The following is a 22,738-nucleotide window of genomic DNA, read 5'->3' as shown; positions in this document are numbered from 1 at the left end:
CAACACTTAATAAGAGATTTAGTAATCACGATCTGGGTCTTACCCCAAAACTATATTCATATAGACACTCTTAGTGATATAGATAAAATAGGAGATCCACTGAAGTTGGAATTGTATTCACAACTAGATCTTTTCCAGACCCAAAAATCCATAATCTTGGGTATCTGTGAGACGTTCAAAAACTCAACTTGATCTCCACACTTAAAGTGTGTAGTGCAAAAAAAATGCCCAAAAATATGCTAATGACAAGACTCTTGCTTGTCTATTAGAATCCATGGGTACTCAATTGAATACGATCGTATGATCTTGGAAACAATCACTTATGGATTACAAACAGATAACTCTTAGCCATTCAAAATAGATGTCTCTTAGCCATTCAAAATAGATGTCTCTTAGCCCTTCAAAAATAAATGGCTCTTAGCCATTTCAACATATGTGGCTCTTAGCCTTTTGAAAACAAATGGAGAGAGAGAGAGAGAGAGAGAGAGAGAGAGAGAGAGAGAATACTAGGCTAAGGAAAACCCCTTATTCTAATGTGTTGTATGCCCCTTGCATATGCTCCAGTGCAGACCATGTATGTGTCATAGCTTATCCTATAAGCGTACAACAATGTACTTGTATCATGCTCTCGTAGAGAGAGGTACCATACATCACATCTTTACCCACTTACCTTGTATGTGACTGTGACTGTATCAGGGTGCATATGTATGGAACTTTTCATGTGAATAAACATAAACACAAAATGTTTTAAAACGTCAATAACTGATCTCGTCCTTGACAGAGTAGCTAGTGCTATAGTGAAAGCATATACAATGATGGCGTGTCATACGTCCATCGTACTAGTACGGCATGCATACATATAAAAAATAGAATAATAAGCCCTTGGCTTCAATGATAGTCTCAACCATGTGAGCCCCTGGTGTACGTGCCTTGCACGATTACACTGGCATGGATACTTCATAGTGAAGCATTGCATAAACTGTGAGCTTATATCCACGTAGTGCTAAAAATGTGTGCCATTATCATTGATCTCAAGTCAATCGATAATACCTTTGCACATAAGAGAAGCCTTGCTTTGCATGAAATCTGGCAAAGCAATTTGCTTTGTATAGCTGCTTCGTATAGAGTTCCTTTGATCGTGATCCCCATCTCCTACTTTGACACACTAATTTTTGCACAAGATTCCTTAAAATTTATCAATTACAAAGGCAAAGTCTTCCTCCTACATATGCACTTGCACTACCATTTCTGCCTGTTCACATGTGCTTGTGTCTACCATCAACCCCTCTCGCTTTCTTTGCAGTTTGTCTGCTCTGTCGTCCACAGGCGTCTCCACTTGCACATCTATCCAATCCTGCATCCCTTTGCATGCAGTCCTACACCGTGTCCTTTGATGTGTGTGCCCTATGTCTTGTGTCCTCTAGCCTCGGGAGCTCCCAAATCTCCTGATGAGAGAGATAGGGAAAGACACATAAAGATAGTTGCCTTGCTCAATGAGCGCACACCTGCACACAAAGAGAGAGAGAGAGAGAGAGAGAGAGAGAGAGAGAGAGAGAGAGAGAGGCACCATGGGAACACACTTCTCCCTACATCGCGTGGAGCATCACCTATCTCCTGCTCATCCTGCTCTTCCATGTCCCGCTTGATGTGCACCATCGTCTGTCACTTGTTTTCTCCTTCGAGGAAATTGAAGCCATTGTGCCCCAACCCCCTTATTCCTCGCTCTCGAGTCACTCTTCATCTGCTCCTAGTTCATTGCACCTCAAATCCTGTGCATTTTCTGCCTACGGATAGTCACATCCATTCCCGCTTACGAATGCACACTCCTCTGTTCCAATTGCTAAGGAGGAAGAGAATTATACGGGCTCTGAAAAGAGAGACAACCATGTTAATTTAACCCAAAATAATATTTCTACCTTTTACTTTTGCGAACGTTGTCTTTCTGATTGGTTTTTTGAAAATCTTTTGAGATTCTCCTCATAATGTGAGTATTGCCTCTAGGTGAGAGAGAGACAGAGAGAGAGAGAGAGAGAGAGAGAGAGAGAGAGAGAGAGAGAGAGAGAGAGAGAGAGAGAGAGAGAGAGAGAGAGAGAGAGAGAGAGAGAGAGAGAACCTCTCGTCGACCTCACACGCACACACTCGTGAGCACACAATGGAGAAGGAGATGGAGATATGGCAAGAGCACTCTTCTTTAGCATGCACCCTTCAGAATGAGGGATTTCGGTCACAATGGCCCTTTTATATGGGTTTGGCCTATTCACACATGGGCTCCCACACTGGTCGGTCAAAGTGTCAAATGAGAGATGTGGTGCGCCTTTCATTGGCGATCACCCAAACACCTATCCAAACACCTATAGGCCGACAAGCTCGGCCATTTTAATCTTCATTTTTCTTTCTTTCACTTTGGTTCAAAATTATTTGATACGTGTGCTTATTTTGTATGCTCGGGGCTTTTGTTTATTTAAGAAAAGCGCTCACATTGGGAACCTCTAGGGCTCTAGTACTATAAACAATACATGTGAGTGAAGTATCAAATCAAGCCGGGATTTCTCTTCCAAGTTAAGATTTTACATTGTGGCACTTCTGTTTCCCCCCCCCCCCCCCGAGAGAAGGATCCTTCTATTAGTGAATGAAAACTGCCCATAGGGCTACAACCACCTCTGCAAGAAAGGGCTACAACAATCATGATGGGGAGACTCTCCCAATGAAAAAACAACATATGTACAATGAGGCTAAATCAAGAGATGGGAGGAGGGAAGAGCCACACAGGTGGACGGTAGTGCCATCTGCGCACTCCTTGGACCATGGTGAAGAAAGGCCCAGGACACCAGAGTCGAAGAAAAGCCTGTCTGCGCTCCCGCATGGCTTCCAGCCCGAGGCACCCTAGCACTAAGCCGCTGAAGCAAGAACTCCTTCCAGGGCTCCTCACCTGGAAGAAGTCCTCTGACGATGAACTTCCCAAGAAGGGCTCTGCTCTGCTGTGTTGGGTCTATGATCCCCAACCCTCCCTACGAACAAGGAAGAGTGATGACCTGCCATGCCACTTTGGCCCGGGCTATCTGAGTGTCACACCCTGACCAAAGGAAGTTCCTGATCAGCCCCTCTACCTGGCTGATACAAGAACTCAAGAATATCCAATAAGAAGTGATGTACCACATAGTAGTCAACAACACTTGGATGGCCACTAGAACTCTGCCTGCCAGAGAAAGTCGTGCGGAGCTCAAATGTAACAACTTCCTCTTGATAGACAAGAGGAGGGGAGCAATCTGCTGCTTGGGAGACAAGTCCAAACCTCTTGATAGATATCCAAGTACAAGGCTGAGTCGTCAGCAAACTTAGCGTCTAGTAGCTCATCTCCCTGAATAGGGAGTGCTAAGCCACGTAAATCAACCTACTCTGAAAACCAAAAACCTGCTCATCGCCTCAGCATAGAAACAGAAAGAGGAAGGGGGCAAGAGTGCAGCAATGTCTGACCGAAGTGTGAGCATGAAATGATCACCTCTACCTCCTGACAAAAGTACCTGACTGTGTGCCTGTCTGTACAAAGCTGACACCCCTCTGATCCAAGCATCTGAGAAGCCCATCTTGCGTAGAGTGCCCTCCAAAAAGTCCCAGTCAACGCTGTCGTAGGCCTTCTCAAAATGAAGAAGAAGAATCACGAGATGCTCACCACGGAGCCGCCCGACGGCAGAAGCCTCCCAAAAGGTAAAGATGTTGTCAAGGATACTATGCTCCTTGACAAAACCTGTCTGTGTCCCATGTATAATGCTCTCTAGAAGTGGCTGAATCCTCAAACTCAGAGCCTTGGCAAGAATTTTGTAGGTTGAGTTGAGGATGGTGATGGGCAGGGCTAGAAAAATACATTTTTCCTAACCGAAGAAAATAAGGGCAAACTTGAAATTCTACCGGTTTTGTAGGTCAAAATTTGAAGCGTTTGCCGGTATTTATACGAGTTTTTACACTAAAACTCGTGTAAAGTTGTCGGTTTTCTTCAAGGCAAGCTCAAAATCTAACTGGGATTTTATGATTTTAGCCGGTTAAAATACATTGTACCCCGGTTTTTTTCTAACGCCAGTGATGGGACGCCACTGTCAAATCTCATCCAAGGAGCCACCCTCCTTGGGAATGAATTAGATCAGGCCCTCACTCATGCTGTCAGGCATCTCTCTTGTGTGCAGGATGTACTGAAAAGCACTGCAGAGATCTGAGCCAAGCAAGTCCCAGTACTCCAAAGAAAAAGCTGGGAGTCGAGCCATCTCATCTGGATAGCTACCACGGGGGAGTGCTGTAAGAGTCGTGTGTAGCGCCTAAGCTGAAGAGGCAACTCAAGCCTCTGGTGCATCTCCTCAGTCACAAGACAAGGCAACCGTGCCCACACCTGTTGTCTGCATGCATCCTGACGCTCTGACTAAGGCTCTACAAACAGTAAATCACGATAGAAGTGAGTAGCAACTGCACGCATGTCCTCTGACTCTGAAGCAACTAACCCGTTGGGCCTTCTCAAGTGACTGACCTTGGCATGCGTATGTTGAGGTCCCACCGCCTCAAAGAAAGCGCCTGTCACTTTGTCACCCGCCTAGGTCCACTGAGATGCCTGTCGATGAAAAGCAACCTCATGGCGTCTCTCCTCTATGCTGACCAGCTCCTGGCGAGCCTGTTGTAATTGCTCCTCCAACCAAGGACTGTCTGGATGCTACTCCTGTGTCCTCTGTAAGGAAGCAATGCCCCGTCAGAGACGCTGCTTCTCCTCTCTCGGTGCAGCCAGGCGAGCTGAAGACTCCTGAAGAAAGAGTCGACTAAGCTGAGCAAGTCTTGAGGCCACTCTGTCAGTAGGAGAATCTTGCATGTCTAGGCTCTCTGTCCAAATAGCCTCCACTCGCTCTCGAAGCGCTGAGTCCAACAAGACCCTGTCTGGGATGCGAAGCATCGTGCTCCCCCTCCTTTGCCTATCAGTCACTGTAAGGATCACTGGAGCATGGTCCGAAAAGGAAGTCCCTGCTAGAATGCCGTGATGAGAGCGTCCATACCGGGAGTCCGATTTCAATCTTGTCCTGCATATTAGCAATGAGAGATGGAGAATGAGCAATGTCCTCTCCATGAATGATAATAGGAGAATCACTTTTGGCATTGAGAGTTATAGTGTTAGTCAGAAAATCCATGAGAGCGTCATTATCACGAAACCATCGAATGCCTAAAATCATATCACATCCTGAGATAGGAGAAACAACAAATCTTCTAGTGAAGGCAGTCTGTTTAATTGTAAAGAACACATCAAGGCATTCCTCGGTGATAAGAGCGTCCATACCAAGACGAAAGCCAGAGACCTCGATAGGAGATCTCGGACTAACTTCGAGGTGGGCTCTCTCAACAAGACAAGAACTGATCACATCATGCATACTACCTGGGTCAAACAATATGACAAAACGGTGCACCGACGTACGACCATAACATTTAATGAGAGAATCATCAATGGGAGGGTCTTGAGAAACTTTGGGCACACCCGTGTTATCATTCATTGCATTGACAGATGTAGTGGGTGCTGTGGGTTCTTTAGATTCATTCGATTCAAGCTTAGGACTTGTTCTTTTTATGTGACCCTTAATGTGACAATGAAAACAACGACCTTTCTTAGAATAAGTGCTTTGCTCTTCCGACGTGATATATCCTCCTACAATTCCTTGTGCTACCTTTTTATCTAGAGTAAGCTTAGGTTTAGCAATTGTGTTAGCCTTATCCTTAGATTCATTGGAAGAATTCTTTGATGAGAGACTGTTGGAAGATTGGTTAGAAGAGTTATCATTCTTACCATTCTTACCGTTCTGAGGGTTCTGAGAAGTCTGCGAGGTACTTGTGGAAGTTTTGTTCTCCTTAGGCTTTCCCTTGTTGTGCTTCATATCCGCGAGAGCAATCGCTACCGCCTTGTTGAGATCGATTGGATTGAGTACCTCGACATTGTACTTGATATACTCGTCCAATCCAAAGAGAAAAGCCTCTTTGCGCTCATCATCCAATTTTCGTAATTGAGTGCCTAGCTGCAAAACACGATTATAAAAAGACATGACTGGCATACCATTTTGCTTGAGAGAGCGCCAATCGTCCTTCAATCGTGCGAGGTACTGAGGTGGCATAAACCGCGCCTTGAGCTTGTTTTGGAAATCAGCCCAATCGAAGGAAAGGGGCGTGAATCCGTCGGCTTCCTCTAGGTACACGGCTAGCTGTGCCTCTTGCCATGCGTGCTACCAATTGATGGCATCACCGGCAAGGTGCATAGCTGCCGTCAAAACTTTGCTATTTCTTGTTTTCTTAGTTGTCGCAAAATAAGCATTAAATTGATGCAACCAAGAATGAATAACCGTAGCATCCATCTTACCATCATACTTACTGAAGGTCAACTTCTCGGTGACTGGGTTGTTGGAATCCGCATTGTGGCTTCCACCATTTGAGGAACTCCCACGATCTTTGGGTGGTTCGGTCTTCGAGGCTAGCACTTGGGAAATAAATTCTTGAGTGCGTAGCTCCCTTTGAGCTTCACGCTCGGCCTCCAAGGCCGCGCTTCGTGCTGCCGCTTCCTCCTTTCTTAGTTCTTTTCTTGCGTCGCGTTCGCGTTCTAAAGCAAGGCGCTTGTCTTCCTGTTGTGCGGCAAGTTTGGCGTTTCTTTCGTCGCACTCGCGGTCCTTGGCTTCTTGTTCACGGTCCTTAGCTGATTGTTTTGCCGAAATTCTTGCAATTCTGTCGTCGCGCTCACGGTCCCTAGCTTCTTGTTGTTCTTCTTTGCTTGCGAGTTGTGCCAATGCAACTCGATTCGTTTCTTGTTGTTGTGCCATCATGTAGTACAACTCGTGGCGGAGATGGCGAAGGGGGAGGGTCGAAAAAGTCTCCTGGTGGGGAAAAATCTTCGCCGCCTCTCTCATGCTCATCACTTGTATGCGAAGTATCCATTCTGCTTCGGGTGACGACCATGCACTATGATCTTCGGTTCTTAAGTTCACGAGGAACTTGGGTTCTTGGTTCTTGGGTTCTTGGGTTCTGGAGGATCTTGAGGTTTTCTTTCTCTTGCAAATCGTGTTGGAGAAGGATCTTCTCTTCACCCGAGTTCTACTCTTTTCCGTGGGCGCACCCCTTGGCGGCCTTGCGCTCACACCGAGGTTGCTTATTCCCACCTCACGTCGATTGGCTGGCCACTAAGTGCACGGTTCGCTCTCAATGAGTGAAAAGAGACACAAGGGGAGGTTGGACAAGCCCTTCTTTCTTGGGATTCCTGTCACTCTTCAACAAAACACGATTAGAAATCGACACGCCCAAATAAACTTGGGTTCGTGCAACCTCAACAAGCAAAAAAAATTCTTGTCGTTCTTTCCTTGAGTGATACAGAACACTGCCAAAGCTCTGATACCAATGTTAGGTGCAACGGAATGAATGTTGTATTTTTCTCAAGATTAGTGATCTATATTTGCTCAAGGTTCCTTTTTAGTTCTTAGGGAAGGAGAGAGCCTTCCGTCTTATGGAGAGTGCTATGATCACGAACAAAGTGAGTGGATATTGTGTGTGCAAGTGTATGAGATTGAGAGAAGGAGAGAAAAGAGATACGACACCCGAGAGGTTGTAAAACCCTCCTCCGAAGGCCCCACTCTCGTCGGCGAGAGTGGTCTACTTTTGATTGCAGAAAGGTGTACAATGGTGATGCATGGACTGCTGCAAACGGTGACTATGCCGATGACGACGATGATGACTTTAGGGCTGAATTCGATGCTCTTCTATCTGCTGTCCACAAAGGGGTAATGGCTGAGAATCTGGACCACTTTGGGGGGCTGAAAATGTCTGGTTTGCTGCTGTTTTTATGGCTAAAAATGACCCGCTTGTTGAGGCTCGTATGATGATGAAAAACGCTGAAGTCTTGCACTATCTGGCTGCATTTTAAGGGTTACTGTCATAGGCTGAAAACGCTGAAAATTGCAGGTTTGCTAGTGTTAGTAAAACGCTGAACTTGGCTGAAATTGTTGAGTCAAAACGTTGAATGCTGTAGTTGTCTAGCGATCCCAAAACGTTGATGGTTGGCTTGCCGGTAGTAGGGAAAAATGCCAATGGTACAGGCTTTGCTGGCGATGGGATGTTGGGGGAGAAACGCCAAGGGAGGGAGAGAGGATGGCGCTAGTTCTTGGATGGGGATGGCTCACCAAGGGATGGCTTGGGGAGGTCTTGTTGAGAGAGGGAGGGAGTAATTGTTGCTTAGAGAAGCTTGCTCATCTGCCCTATTGTGCTAACTTGGGTTTGCTTATATATTGACTTACCCAATTTGCCCTACTGAGTACCCAACAAAAGTCACTTAATAAATAAGTGAAAAATGTTAAAAATAGGGAAAAATAGGATAAAGTCACTTGAAAAATCCCCAAACTGACTCTGATGGAATCTGATGGAAATGCTTATGCTTATGCGGTGTGCAACCAGAGGATATGCATCTATGCTAAGTGATTGGGTATGCACGGTGTACGAATAGACTCACAAAAGTGCCAAATCACTGCTAATCTAGACTTGACTGGACTGATTGAACCCTGATCATGCTGTAGCTTGTCCGCGGACACATAGGGTTGGATGTGTCATGTGACATGCAAGAAGGAACAGAACGTGAACTTTGAAGCAGGCTACCTTAAGGTCTGGTGAGGGGTCGCTGAGAAATCTTGTAAAGTCGTAGGCAAAGAAATCCCAACGACGACGAATGTCGAAGCTCGTCAGACCACGAGGAATTGTTGCAAAGGGAGACGTCTGCACCAGAAGAGGGGGTCGCAAGAAAGCTATTCCTCTCTCGCTAAGCGACTCGTGGCAAAGGCACTGCCAAGAGATCTCCTAGCAGCAAAGGAAGGCCTTGCCCCCTGGGACGGTTGCGAGACTGGAGCGGGAGGGGGTGAGGGAGTATTGGGAGAAGGGGGAGAGCGGGATCGATAGAGGTAGGAGGGCGAGATGGAGAGGCAGAGGGAGAAGGGGGGGGGGGGGGGGGGGGGGGGGAAGGAGGGGGAAGGAGGGGGAGGGTGAGTGTTGAGGGTGAGGTTGAGGTGGAGGCTGGAGCAAGAACCTCGTCCTGCTGAAGAGGGTCGAATCTGTTCCCCGTGGGAACCCATTGTTGCTGGGCAGGAGCCTGAGGACAACTCTAAGTGCCAGGTTGTTGCAGTGGCCCCTACCGATGTCAACCACGAACCTGTTGCCATCCCTCCTCCGCTTGAGCCCCAGGCTCGGAGGGTGGCTATGCCTGCGTACTCGGTGAATCTGCCTACTTCTGCTCGCCAGCCCTTGATGGTTGGGGCTGGGCCTGTGATGTGGGTCGGGGTCTCCTCGGTGGACAGGCCTTCGCAAGATGGCCCATCTGTCGACAAATGAAACACTGATTCGGGAGGCTCGAATACTCCACGCTCTATTTGAACTAACCTCCGCTCACCTGAGGAAGTAGGATGACCTTGGGGAGAGTTTGGGTATCCCTAACCAGAACACGTACTGAGGGAGGGAATGCCGGTTGCCTTGGCTGCTATTGAGGCTGATGTGCGAGGTGTCTCTAGGACAGTCCCAATCTCTAAGCCTATCATGGACAAAAGTGGTAAGTACTCCCTCCTCAAACCAGGAAAGCAGATGGAGATGGGAAGGTCTGTCTACTCTACCAGAACAATTGAAGCTCGGTCAAGACTCAAAACCATGTCTCCACTGTTGAAAGTGGGCTCGAACTGCTCAGATGGTCAAGGGGCTCATCGCGATGACCTTGGACGCCATCTCGGAGGTCTCAAACTCTATCTGATAGTAGCCGTGTCCGAGGAACTGAATGTCCAAGATCTTGTCCACCTCTGCGAGAAGGCGGGCCTGTAGAAGGTCATGCAGCTCTCCTTTGCTGGGTTTGGTGCCGAGAATGTTGCAAATGACGGAGGTCGCCTGCAGGCGTTCCACCTCTGCGGCTAGGCTCGCTTGCTCTGTCGGTGAAAGAGCAAGTCGAATAGTGGGCTCATCGGGGTTGGGTGAGGGGACTTTATTGGAGTTCCTCTGTGGCGGAGCTTGAGCCTCCATCTGTGTCTGCTGCTGTGGAGAAGAGGCGGAGAAACTTCGACGAGGGGGGAAGCTCCCGCTGGACCAAGCACACCGAGGGTGCTGGTGAGGCCTGACAAGCAGGAGAGGCTAATGGTAAAGTGCAGGCAGGTGGGGCAGTGGGCTAAGTACAATGTGCAGCCAGGCGGGCGGGGCAGTGGGCTGGCGGGCGGATAGGGTAGCGGCAGGGGATGGGCGGGCAGGGGACAGGAAACGGGTGGGGTTGGCCGCGGGAGGGGTAGCAGGTGCGGGGTGTAAGTCTACAGGCTCTTGTTGTTCTACGTTCTTGGCCTTAGCTTCCGCTCTTTTGTTGTTGGGCTAACTCTTGGTTTTGTCGTCTCCTCGTTGTACGGCTCAACTTGGGCTTCTTTGCAATCTCTATTTGGGCAATGTCATGGGGTTGTGGACTGCACCGCATGACACTTTGGAGGTATTCACCCCAATTGTCTACTAGCTTTCGATGAGCATCCAAAGCTCCCACATAACAAAGCCATTCTGCAGTGGATTTCTTTTCATTCATCCGAGCACGCACATTTGCTCGATATTGCCGCCTCTTATAGCTTCTCTTTTGCTTGCCTAGGACCCATCTTCTAGGGTATATGCATTGCACTACATTATCTAACTCCGTCATACCCGCGAACACATCCATATAAGCAGGATCCTCGCCAATGTCTGTATCCTTCTTACTAATATAACTATATTGTAGTGGGGCTGAGTGAACTGTGGTGAGTGATGATCGAACTGTGGTGTACTTTATCGGTCACCAAATCCACTCTAATGACAGAGTCCTGGAATTGCAGATAGACATGGTTTTTAGACCAATCATGGACCTTTTGTGCTTCCCTCGTAAAAGGTCATCCTAAGATCATTTCATATGACATACGATGCTTAGAGAAATCCATCACGATGAAAGTATGTCGTACCTTGTGCCCTAGAACTTTGATCTTAAGATCCCTGAGCATCCCAATAGGTTTTGCAATGGTACCATTGGCCATCTTTACCACATTGTTTGTAATGCTGAGGTGAGGTTTTCCCATGGATTCCCAACAATTTTTAGGAACGATGCTAACACCCGCACCACCATCAAGGATTGCCTTTAGAGTTAATCCCTTTGTAGTGATAGGTAGGGTTGCATTAGACTCGTCACCTTCAAAATATTGCCCTAATTCGTTGATGGGTACCTCGACAACAGACTCGTGTCCATCTAAGTCAGGCGATTGCACTTGATTCTCCTTAACACTCATAATCAAATCATGCCTATTCATTTGCGCAAACCATAGTAATAGGGAATGGTCGTTTTCAGGTCTCCGTTCCCCGTTCTCATTCTAAGTTCCTGTTCGGAATCCGCGTTCCGTGTTTCAAATGTGAGTACCCGTAACAGGGAATGGCATTTTGTGGTAGTTGCCGTTCCGGTTTTCCCGTTGCGGTTTCCCGTTCTTGTAAGTATGGCGCAAACTACGGTAATCTAGCCTGTAGCTCCCCATTGAGGAACGCCTGAAGAGCAAAGAATAGCTCAGGTTTCCGTATAACTTTGCCATGATAGTGGTTCGGACCTCTGAAGACATGAAATCCACTAGCTTGCCAACATTCAATGGCATTTCGTAAGGTGTAGGTCCTTGACTAGGAACTGGTGAGGATGTAATCTTTGAAAGTGGCCCAGAGGGCGGTAGAGTTTGGCTTTCACCTGAAACATTACCTTAGACTTTAGGACACAGAGAAACTTTGCGAATAAAGCTTGTAACGGGAATAAACACTTCAAATGAACCTGGCTTGGAAGCTAGAGCTGCTACCAAGCAGCCGCCGACAACCTGTTGGCCTCCAAAACTGGCGCCCCTTTCGGTATTTCTTTATTCTTAGTGCAAAGAAACCATCCGATCTCTTTCACATAGCTCCCACCAAGTTGTCCAAACCTGTCCATGGCTGGAATTGCAGGCTTTGACTCAATTTTGCCAGGATAACGGCGCAAAATCCCTGTCAATGATCTTCCCCACCTCTGCTAATAGACGGGCCTACAGACGGTCCCATACCTCTCCTCGACTGGGACGATTGCCAATAATCTTGCAGATGAGAGAGGTGGCGTAAAGGCGCTCTACCTCCACTGCGAGGATCGCTTGCTCTGCTGTCGACAAAGCAAGTCAAATGGTGGGCTCGGTGGGGTCGGACGAGGGGGATTCATCTGAGTCCTTGTGTAGCGGAGCACGAGCGTCCATCTGTGTTTGCCACTGCTAGTGGGCGAGGTGCCAATTCAACCTTTGCTGCTACAGAGCCCTTTCTCAAGGGAGAACCGAAGTAAGACAAGGAGGGTTGACACGGTGGAAACAAGAGGGATTGGTGGTGGTGGGTTGGGGGGGGGGGGGGGCTGGAAAGCAGCACGAACAGAGGGGAGAGCGCAAGGGGAGAGCAGTGCATCGAGCGAATAACATTGTTATAGACTTGGACACTCCAGGCAAATATCTACAACACGTGAGAAAACTGCAAACAACTGAACAAACTTGAATAGAGGGGGAGAAACAGAACGGGAGAGTCGACGGAGTTCCATGCCAAGATGCACTCGCCCCAAAGACTCGCGCTCGTTTCTGTATTTCGTTATTATTACTTTGCAAGAGTACAATGTCCGAGGGTCCTCTCTCTTGCAGTGCTCCCATGCTAATTTGCCAAGAAGAGAGGCCCTCACACTGACCCAAAGCATACAATGAAAAGCCCTGATTTTAAAAGCACCGGGTCCCAAAAGCTCCCAAACCAAAAGCTAGCATCCTTGGGCAATTTTTGCAAAATGTGAATTTTCGTACTGCCACGTTAGGAATTAGCGCAAAATGCGGAGGCGCCGTACAACGTTGCCACGTGTCGTTGCTACGCGGTTTGGGTCCATGCTTTTATTTTCAAAGGGTTTAGGCCCCTTGGTCGGATTCTGGTAAGTGGGTAGGGTTATGTTTAAAACGCTAACCCTCTTTGTGCCACTCGGCCAAAATCTGCAAGTTGTGTGGGTTAGGTTTTTCTTAATCCCTAGCCCCCAAGTGTCCTCTCAGCCAACGTTTGCAAGTTTGGGCGTACCATGTCATCAGTTTGTGACACCAGTGCATCTTGGCTCAGATCACCACACTGCCGTGTCGACTCTCTCTCTCTCTCTCTCTCTCTCTCTCTCTCTCTCTTTCTCTCTCTCTTAGTTGTTTACAGTTTCGTCATGTGTGTTGCTGTAGATCTTTCACTTAGAGTGTCCAAGTCTTTTAGAGATGGTTGTGAGGCTATATCTTTCTCCGGGAGTTTTGATGTAGAGTCTTTGGCGGTGGTGGTGCTTATTCTGCTCGGATGACTTATGGCCTTGGAGACCTGAAGTTGGCTATCGGAGATTCTTTGATGGACTTTTTGGCCTCCTTGTCAAAGTTTGTGGCCTCTTTTTGCTTCAGCTCTCTGCTGCCTTTTTCTCTCACTCCCTTGCTCCTAGATTTTGTCGTATCACCCATCTTTGTAACTCTGTAGTGGTGCTATGGTGTGTGGATGTTGAATAGCTTAGGGGGTTTTTCGTGGCTTGACCATGCTAGTACCTTCAGCTCCGGACCTTATCGATCAGGAGTTTGCTGATGACACTATGCTGATGTTGCGCTATTTGCTAGCAGCTCTTGATGCCATGCGGGGAGCCCTGGAGGTTTTTTGCATTGCCAGTGGTGCACGCATTAACTGGCATAAATCCTATGGGTTATTGGTTGGCAGTGATGACGTACCTACTTGGGGGGTAACTGATGGTTTCACATGGCTACAGCCAGGTCAGACATGCAGATATCTGGGCTTCCAGGTTGGATTTGATGTTTCTTCACAGTAGCAGTTTGCACCCGTACTGCAGTCTATTCGCAGGAAGCTTTGTCATTGGTCTTCACGTCATCTGTCGTTGGCGGGCCGTGCATTGGTCGCCAACCAGGTCATTCTGGCTACAGTATGGTATACGGCCTCCTGTTGGATGCTACATTCTGGAGTGATAGCTCAGCTCCGCAGACTCGTGCAGAACTTTTTATGGAGTGGCACAGATGGGAGTACTGATACTCGTGCCCGAGTTCGCTGGTCCACGATTATTCGCCTTTGATCAGAGGGTGGCCTTGGCATTATTGATCCAGAATTACAGAGCTTATTGTTCGGGGTCTTTTTCTCGGCCAAGAACCTTGGAAGATGCTTCTTCAGACCGCTTTTTCCACAGCGACTCCGCGCCGCGGCACTAGAGATGGCCATGCTTGGCATACAGGGTATCGTTTTCTCTTTACGGATGCCCCTTGTTCACCAGCACTCTCTCACCCTTCATCCGATCACTCCTTCAGATTTGGGTCTCCATGCGAAGGGCTATCATACGCTCACCTCCCTCATGTCGTGAGGAGATTGAGCGCCAACCTCTCATTTGGAATGATGCAGTTCTTGATTCTTCGGTTAATCCTCCCCGTCAGCTTGGAGAGAGGACTCACATTGATTGGGCTGCTTGGGACACTGGCCCTGCTGCCTCTATGCGGTTGTTTCATGAGACACGTATGTTGGATGCAGATTTTGTGGCAGAACATTATGACATTGGTCGCGGAGTGACAGACAGACTGCTTGAGATTGACTCCGCCGTTCCTTCACAGTGGGATGCAGTCATGCGAGGCACGGTTCAGATGCCTCCCCATAGTGGCTGGGAAGGTCTCTTTGCTCAGAGCACTCTCTTATTAGTTCGTTTAGACATCATGCTGTTCACAGTTGATACAGACTACTCTCAGGGGATTCATGTTAGATTGACATATGCTACCACCTCTCCGCACCTCGTCTACCTCGGCGCTCGATGGGAGGCCATACGAGTAGTAGGATCCCGTGGGAAGCGTCGTCGTGTTGACCCCCGTTTTGCTTCCGCTGATGCCGCCCTTTGGAGGCTTTGGGTGTGGGAGGGTCGTGCACTATCTCAGCTTTATTGGGACCCGGGAGAGTGGCATTGGCCTCACTCTAACCCCACTGGTGCACCTGTATCATTCTTTGAGTACACTGTCAGAATTGGAAGATTAGCATTGATGAGATAGCACCCACAGCAGCCCACTCGTATGCGTTTCTGGTTACATTCAGGTCTTTCCCATGCCTATCTACAGCAGTTTTGGTCAGCCATATGGGATTTACATTCGGCTCGTCGTATTTCTTTTTTCATGTGGATGATTGCACATGGAGGACTTCCAGTTGGGACTTGGCTAGCTACTATGGGTCATGATCCGTTATGTACTCGATGTCCTCTGCGACTACCCGAGTCCCCTGCACACTGTCTTTGGTCATGCTCCTCTTCCCATATTGTGTGGCTAGCAGTTTGCTTTTTACTTAGCAGAGCCGGTGTTCAGCATGGATTTCTCACTTGGGGATCTGTTTCATGGTTGATGCCGATGCCCGGGCTGCATCTTTTCTACGAGGGCTCAGACACAGATCTAGCTCTTATGCTCACCTCGACTGGTTATCGGCGAGGGACTTTGGCTATGTTACCACAGATCGCTTGGCAGGGGGATCCTCAGACCCGTGATGGAAGTTTTTTCAGTCATCACTAGCATTACACTATGGAATATTTGGAGAGCTCGTTGTCTTCACATTCTTAGTGTAGCACCACAGCTCCTTCAGGATACCCTCACGGCCATTTGGCTGGACATCATTCACACCCTCATTTGGTAGTGGGATTCTTCCTCAGGTACCTCTAGAGCAGCCGAGGCTCGTCGATTTGCCTTCCTTCGGCGTTGGGCCAGATCACCACTCTTCTTCACACTTCCTGGTGGCCAGATTACATGGCATTATGCCCCCTCTCAGTGGCTTCTCCTTCACTCATCACACAGACCACCATGAGATTGTTCTAGTCGAGTTGTCACTATAGTGGCTCTCACCCTTCCATTTAGATTGTACACCCCACGTGATAGGCTATTTTGGCATCCGCTGGGGATTATATTGTACTCAGTAATATATAGCCCTGATTTTTCCAAGAGAGAGAGAGAGAGAGAGAGAGAGAGAGAGAGAGAGAGAGAGAGAGAGGAGAGAGAGAGAGAGAGAGACCCTTCTTTGCGCGCATGCGCACACGCACACGCGCGCTCACAGAGAGAGAGAGAGAGAGAGAGAGAGAGAGAGAGAGAGAGAGAGAGAGAGAGAGAGAGAGAGAGAGAGAGAGAGAGAGAGAGAGAGAGAGAGAGAGAGAGAGAGAGAGAGAGAGAGAGAGACCCTTCTTTGCGCGCATGCGCACACGCACACGCGCGCTCACACAGAGAGAGAGAGAGAGAGAGAGAGAGAGAGAGAGAGAGAGAGAGAGAGAGAGAGAGAGAGAGAGAGAGAGAGAGAGAGAGAGAGAGAGAGAGAGAGGTTATTGTCGTTGTTTCTACATGTGAATTGAGGCATTAATCTTCAATGCTGAAGTAGAACTTGGTCTGAAATTTCCCCTGTGATGCAGAGGTAATATGTTGGAGGATGCATTTACTGCTCTGACTTGTGGACACTCTTTTGGTGGTGGAACCTTGAAAAGGGTCACAGAGTCGGTATGTGTTGAGTTGAAAGCTTTGCTACCAATATATTACTGTTGTGCATGATAAGTTCTACTTTTTTATCCACTTTATGATTATTAAGTGCAGGAACCTTAGAAGAGATTGTTCTGTGTGTATTTGTGTTGTAATGGTATTCTTAAACGTGCTTTGCCTGATTGTACTGGAGTCTGCCGATTTTTTTTCACCTCAACAGATATGGCATGAGTCGAAGCTTGTTTTAGGGCTATTGGATTCTAGAGTTTCCCAACAAGGATGAAAGCCTAGGAAGTAGATGGAAGCACCCAGAGGTTATGCCGCGGAAGGTTGTTTTCCATTTTTGGCTATTTGTGTCTCTGGACTTAGTTACAGGGTTTGGTTTCCTTTTTCATTTCGGTCAAGATGGAGGCAAGAAAAATTAATGGTGAGTTACGGCGGGTGGATTGCTATAACAGCAACTCTCCAGCAAGCAGATGTTTGTTGAAGTTATTTTGATGGGCAAGATTTCTCAGGCTGAATCTTTGTAGCTTTTGTAGGCGAGTGAGCAGGAGGTACTCCTTTTTGACATTGCTGACGACACTGCTTTTCACCTTGTTCTCAGAGGAGTGAAATGCCCTGAATGCTGTATATGGTTTAAACTCTCCTGTTCATCTTAGTTGGAAGTATACTGGTTGCTGCTAAGGTGACCTGCTCTCCAGGTTGTTATAATGTGGCGAACCTTTTGTTGGACGTTGCAGTCACACATCTGTTGCACTTGTCATTGTTGAGTGCTGCAGCACAGATTCCCTCTTCAGCCTGTCGCCCAACACACACACACACACACACACACACATACTCTCTCTCTCTCTCTCTCTCTCTCTCTCTCTCTCTCTCTCTCTCTCTCTCTCTCTCTCTCTCTCTCTCTCTCTCTCTCTCTCTCTCTCTCTCTCGTCACTCTTTTTTGACTAATTTCCAAGTGCGAACCTCAAAGTGAGGAAAACCCATAAGAAAGATCAGATATGAAGGAAGAACACAGAAGTGTGCTGTAAGGTGAAGGCTCTAAAAGCATACATAGGAGAGCTGAAGGATATCCAGGGATATGTCCCCAACATCAAGGGAAAAATTTAAGGATTGCCTAAGTGAAATCTTGAAAGAAGGAAAGGGATCCGCATAATGCTGATGGAACATGTGAAAATTGCGTTGGCGCTACAAAGAACATAGAGACCAAAATCTGACCCATGTGAAGAAGACCGCAAGACGTATCCAATGCTTGCATAATCTCTCGCAATGAGTCATCTATATAAGTGTGCCCAAGAAAGTCATTTCCAGAAGGTAATTGCAACCCGTGAAGACAACCAAGTGAAGTCAAATGATCCACATGCAATGACAAGGGGTGACTGCCAATGGCATATAATAAGGCACTAAGGGGGCAACCTTGCTTGACAGAGCATCCAAGTGGCCAAGGGTGGGTTAGCTCACCATCAAGACGGCCAGAAGACGTAGTATGAGCACACAAGAAATATACAATATAGGCTAACTTAAGACCGAATCCAAGGGCCCGCATTGTGGCGGCAATGAAATCCCATTGCACCGTATCAAAGGCCTTTTCAATGCCTACTTGCATCATGAGTACATCTTGCTGGGTATCTTTGGTATATTTAATTTGAATTAAGACATTAGCCAAATTATCCATAATTTGGTGGCGAGGGATGAGCCATACTTAGCTGGATGGATACCTGCAAGAAGAGGCTCCTTGATGCGATGTAAAATCATCTTAGCCAATATTTTGTATATGACCGGTGTAAGAGTGGTTAGCCGCCAATGACAGAAATGCTCACCAAGCGCCTTTTTGGGTAATAATTTCAGCAAACTTTCTTTCCAAGATAATGGCAAGTTTTTTTTTCCCCTGAAAAAGATCCTTCTATAGTTACTGAAACTGCCCATAGGGCTACAACCACCTCTTCAAGAGAGGGCTACAACAACCATGGTGGGAGACTCTCCCAATGAAAAACCCAGCATATGTACAATGGGGCTAAATCAAGAAATGGGAGGAGGGAAAAGCCACACAGGTGGTCGGTAGTGCCATCGGAGTACACCCTGGACCATGGTGTAGAAAGGGCCAGGACGCCAGAGTCGAAGGAGAGCCTCTCTGCACTCCCGCATTTGCAGTCGGAGCTGCCCTGTAGTCCCTCGAGCTGTCCTCTGAGAGTGTGGATCAGCTCTAGCCAAAAATCGCGAAAGCCTCTCCGCGCTCCCGCATGCAGTCGGAGCTGCCCTGTAGTCCCTCGAGCTGTCCTCAGAGACTGTGGATCAGTTGTAGCCAAAAATCGCGAACAGTCTCTGCTGGTGGCACAGGGCGAGCCTCAAAGATGCGGAAGCAACGGGCCCGCCAGATGAACCAGAGTGTGAGGCCACTGATGAGCTCCCAACCCTCCTCTCTCTCACTGCACCACTCCTGTGGAGTAAGCTCTGTAGCAGGCTAGAGTGTAGGTCGCCCCTTTTGCATCACTATCATCCTACTGGTGGAAGATAGCTCAAACTGAAGTGCCGGGCATGTGAGGGTGGACCAAGCCGCTGCTTCCCAAGTGTACTGTCGAGCCGTGGAGAGAGCAAGCATCAGCCGAAGAACTCGTAGCCACATTTGCTTGGCCGAGGGACAGTCCCAAAGACAGTGACGTTGACTCTCCACAAGATGGTCACAAGCTGCACATGCGACGGAGAGACCACTATGCACTAGCCAGCTGCCAACTGTTGTAGCTCTATGTGCGACCAGCCACTGAAAACAAGGTGACTCACCTCGGCAGTCTGGAGTCCCACAACCTCTCCCAAAATGCTACCAAGAACTCAGTTGTGAGACCCTCCTCCTGCCAATGAGGTGCTGCAGAAGCGGGGCGGGCCTCTCTCTGTGCTGCTAGTATATGACGTCCCAGTCGAACAGTGTACTGAAAGAACGGGACTCCTGGGTGGTCTGCAGAAGAGAAGGGATCCCTCCATAGCCACTCACCAGGATCCCACTGTACTCGTGCCAGTAGAAAACACTCCCAAGCCCACAGCCTCCAGTGTCCAGTCTCAAGAGTTGCTGGGTCAGGGTCTATGACACAATTCCTCCCACTGATGCCCACTACTCGGATCCTCTGAAAACAGCACTTTGGTACCTGCGGGGCCTCTACTGCAACTCGTTGAAGGCGTCCCCCATCCTGAAGCTCGAAGAAAAGGGCTGGACAGTCTCTGAGCAGGAAGATAATGGCCAGTTTTACTTGGTCTATGCAACATTTATCATGTAGAGTAAAGGCTCTCTAAGGGCTCCCAAAAGGAGAGAAAAAATTCCATAGTAAGCCCATCCCATCTAGGATAACACCATCGGCCAAGAGCAAGTAACGATGAGTGCAATGCATCTTCAGTAAAATCAACACCCATTGTTTGTGCATCTTGAGGTGAGAGAATTAAATGCACCTTAGATAACAAAACTTGTTGTGCATAATAAGTTTCAATAGAAGTCGGAGGAGGAGCGATAAATACATTCCCAAAGTGTGAAACCATAGCTCACATTTTGAGGCTGTCCAAGAGCCGAATTGAAGCATAACCCTCTTGATGGTTAGAGAGACCCTTGAATGGTGTAGGTGCTTAGAAACCTATTTCGAGGCATATCCCTTATCCATAAATGCTCGATGTCGAGCACGAGTCTTCTATTTATCTAGTTTGCATTTATCAATATATTGTAGGCATACACGAGCTTGACAAGGTGCAACCAATTCACATTCAGTCAATGGATGCGTATCAGTCGAAAGTTGGAGCCTTTGATACACATATTTGGCATCCTCAACATCCCCATGTAACTGATGCATGTAGTGCTTGCCATAATCGTAAATCACACATTGCACGCGCGTGATGAAACGGTACCAAGCAATATCAAGATCAAGATGCATTTGTGCGACCAATGGGGGAATAACATCATGAATCATCTCGTGAAACTCCTCATGTCACAAAATGATGACGTGGCATGATTGTCTGTGGAGAGTACGGACATGGGACGTGGCGGATTGCTGACGTGGCACTGCATAGACTGTTACATGGCCACTGTACGGACATGTGACGTGGCAGCTGTACGGACGCCCGCTTTTTGCGTTGACGTGTGATGTGGTAGCTATACGGATTTTCGTAATTTGCGTTGGTGCTTTTTGTTGGCAGATTTTGAGATTGAAGATTTTGGGACTCAATTGCTTTTGAGTTTAACGCTTTTGGGGCTCTGTTTTTAGCATCCCTTGTAATGTTTATAAGTGACCCAAGGGTCTCACTTCTCATAGCATCTGGACGCAGTCTTTGAGAGCGAGCACCCGTGGCAGTTGTACTTTGCTCAAAGATTAATATAAAAGAAATACTGAAATGAGCGCCAGATTTTGGAGCCAATCTCTCTGGACACGAAACTATTCCAGGCCGTGCTGACTAAAGTGAATTGTGATTTTAAAATTTTGAAATATTTTGAGTGAATCTCTCTCTCGTATCGCGACAGAATCTAGACTTGGGGTGTCCAAGTTTGTTACAGTGGTATGAGAGTACGACCGATTTCCCTTCTACCGGGAAATCCGATGCTTCTTCTCACAATACCTATGGATTCCAAAAAGAATCAGTCGACCTCTTTTGCCACTGCTGAGGTAGGAGGCAATACGAAAAATTCAAGCTATTTAGCAGAGAATGAGTATGGCCCACCCCGGCCCACACAGTATGAACTCATGGAGATGCAACGTCGACAACAGGTTGACGAGTGCGCAAAGCAGATGCTTGAGTTTGCTAAGGATCCCCAGTATGCAAAATTTTTGACCCAGCGGTCGATGGCGGAAGTGTATATAAGTGGCAGAAAGCCATCGAGCCACCAATCAAACCGGCAATCAAGAAACGGCAATCAAGAAACCTCCTGTTCCGAGAATGTTTACTGAAGAAGTCCATGATGCAGTCCATACCCAAATGAATCAGCTTGTGGACACGAAGAAGCCATCGAAAAAGCAAATGAAGAAAAGTAACAAGGGAATTGATTTCCTCGGTTACTTGGGCCAAAAATCCACTTTTGAAAACGCCAGAAAACAGAAGAAGCGTGTGCGCTTCGAAGGATTATCCAGTTTGTCCTCGTCTTCTTGTGACAGCTCGGAAAAATCATCTTGTTTTGACTTGAGCGATGAGGACAGAAAGCAAGAAACGACGGAAAGATTGTTTTATGCAAAAAAGAAAGCACTTTTACAGAGCCAATTAGTAAGATTTCCTCGACGACAAGGGCAAAAAGGCCAAAGAATTCAAAGAGGGAGGACATGCAGTAAAGTTTGAGCACTTTTCAGGGTTTTGAGATGCTCCCAAGGCTTTAGCCTTTATTCAACAGTTTGACATAGCATTTTCTGGAGGCCCCTATAGAGAGCACTCTAAGATCAGACGGGCAACATCCTTTCTGAAAGGCAATGCACGGACATGGTGCTCCACTCTTTTGTTAAGGAAACAAGCACCGACAAAGTGGTTGAAATTCAAGAAACTCTTTATTTCTTCATGGCTCACACAAGAATACGAACGAGACATGATTACTGACTGGAACCATATTGGGATCGTCAAGACTGAATCTTTGGATTCTTATTGTGGGAGATTTTGGGAAACTTTTCTACCTGCTTCATCCTTTAAGAAGATCAGTTTTAAGGAGCAGATTGTGCGGTTTTGTTGTGGACCTCCCAAAGAAATTCGAGACTACTATCTTGAAAGGAAGTCCGAGTCCATACAACAGTTGATGGGACATGCGAAGTGGGGATTTGCTATAGATTCAGGTAACTTGACTTACCAATCAGATGAACCTTCAACAAGTGTTAACAAAAACAAACGAAAGAGAGATAGACGACCTCCATTGTTAGAAGACCAGAGAGATGAATATTTTAAAGCAGGAAAGTGTTTTGAATGTGGATTACAAGGACATATCGCTACACGGTGCCCCAAAAAGGCACAAGAATCAAGGACTACTGACAGATTGAAAGGACAGCAAGACGAGGCGATACTCGTTCCAGAACAGATTTTAGATAGAAAATTATGGATGAACTAGCATTATTTTGCTTTATGAATTTATGAAATAACACTTTTTGGAAGATGATTTTGAATAAAACTAATGTTTTATGAAAGAATCTGCTATTTGTGGACAGAGAATAGAATTAAGAATGAGACGATGATTTTGGAGCAGTGACAGCTCTCGAATG

At 47.3% G+C, this 22,738-nt stretch overlaps 1 protein-coding gene across 1 annotated transcript in view; it reads left to right on the top strand.

The window, feature by feature from the left end:
* The window catches only part of LOC147418501 (uncharacterized), a 104,214-nt gene that overhangs the window by 73,664 nt on the left and 7,812 nt on the right, over window positions 1–22,738 (top strand). Inside the window, exon 7 of the mRNA XM_086506458.1 lies at window positions 16,475–16,559. Coding sequence (XP_086362584.1) covers window positions 16,475–16,559 — 85 coding nt within the window. The remainder of the gene's footprint in view (window positions 1–16,474; window positions 16,560–22,738) is intronic.

Source organism: Adiantum capillus-veneris, chromosome 30, assembly GCF_014529385.1.
Source record: "Adiantum capillus-veneris isolate H3 chromosome 30, ASM1452938v2, whole genome shotgun sequence".
Classification (NCBI taxonomy): Eukaryota; Viridiplantae; Streptophyta; class Polypodiopsida; order Polypodiales; family Pteridaceae; genus Adiantum; species Adiantum capillus-veneris.
The sequence above is the reverse complement of the archived record's forward strand: the minus strand, read 5'-3'. Positions and strand labels throughout refer to the sequence as shown.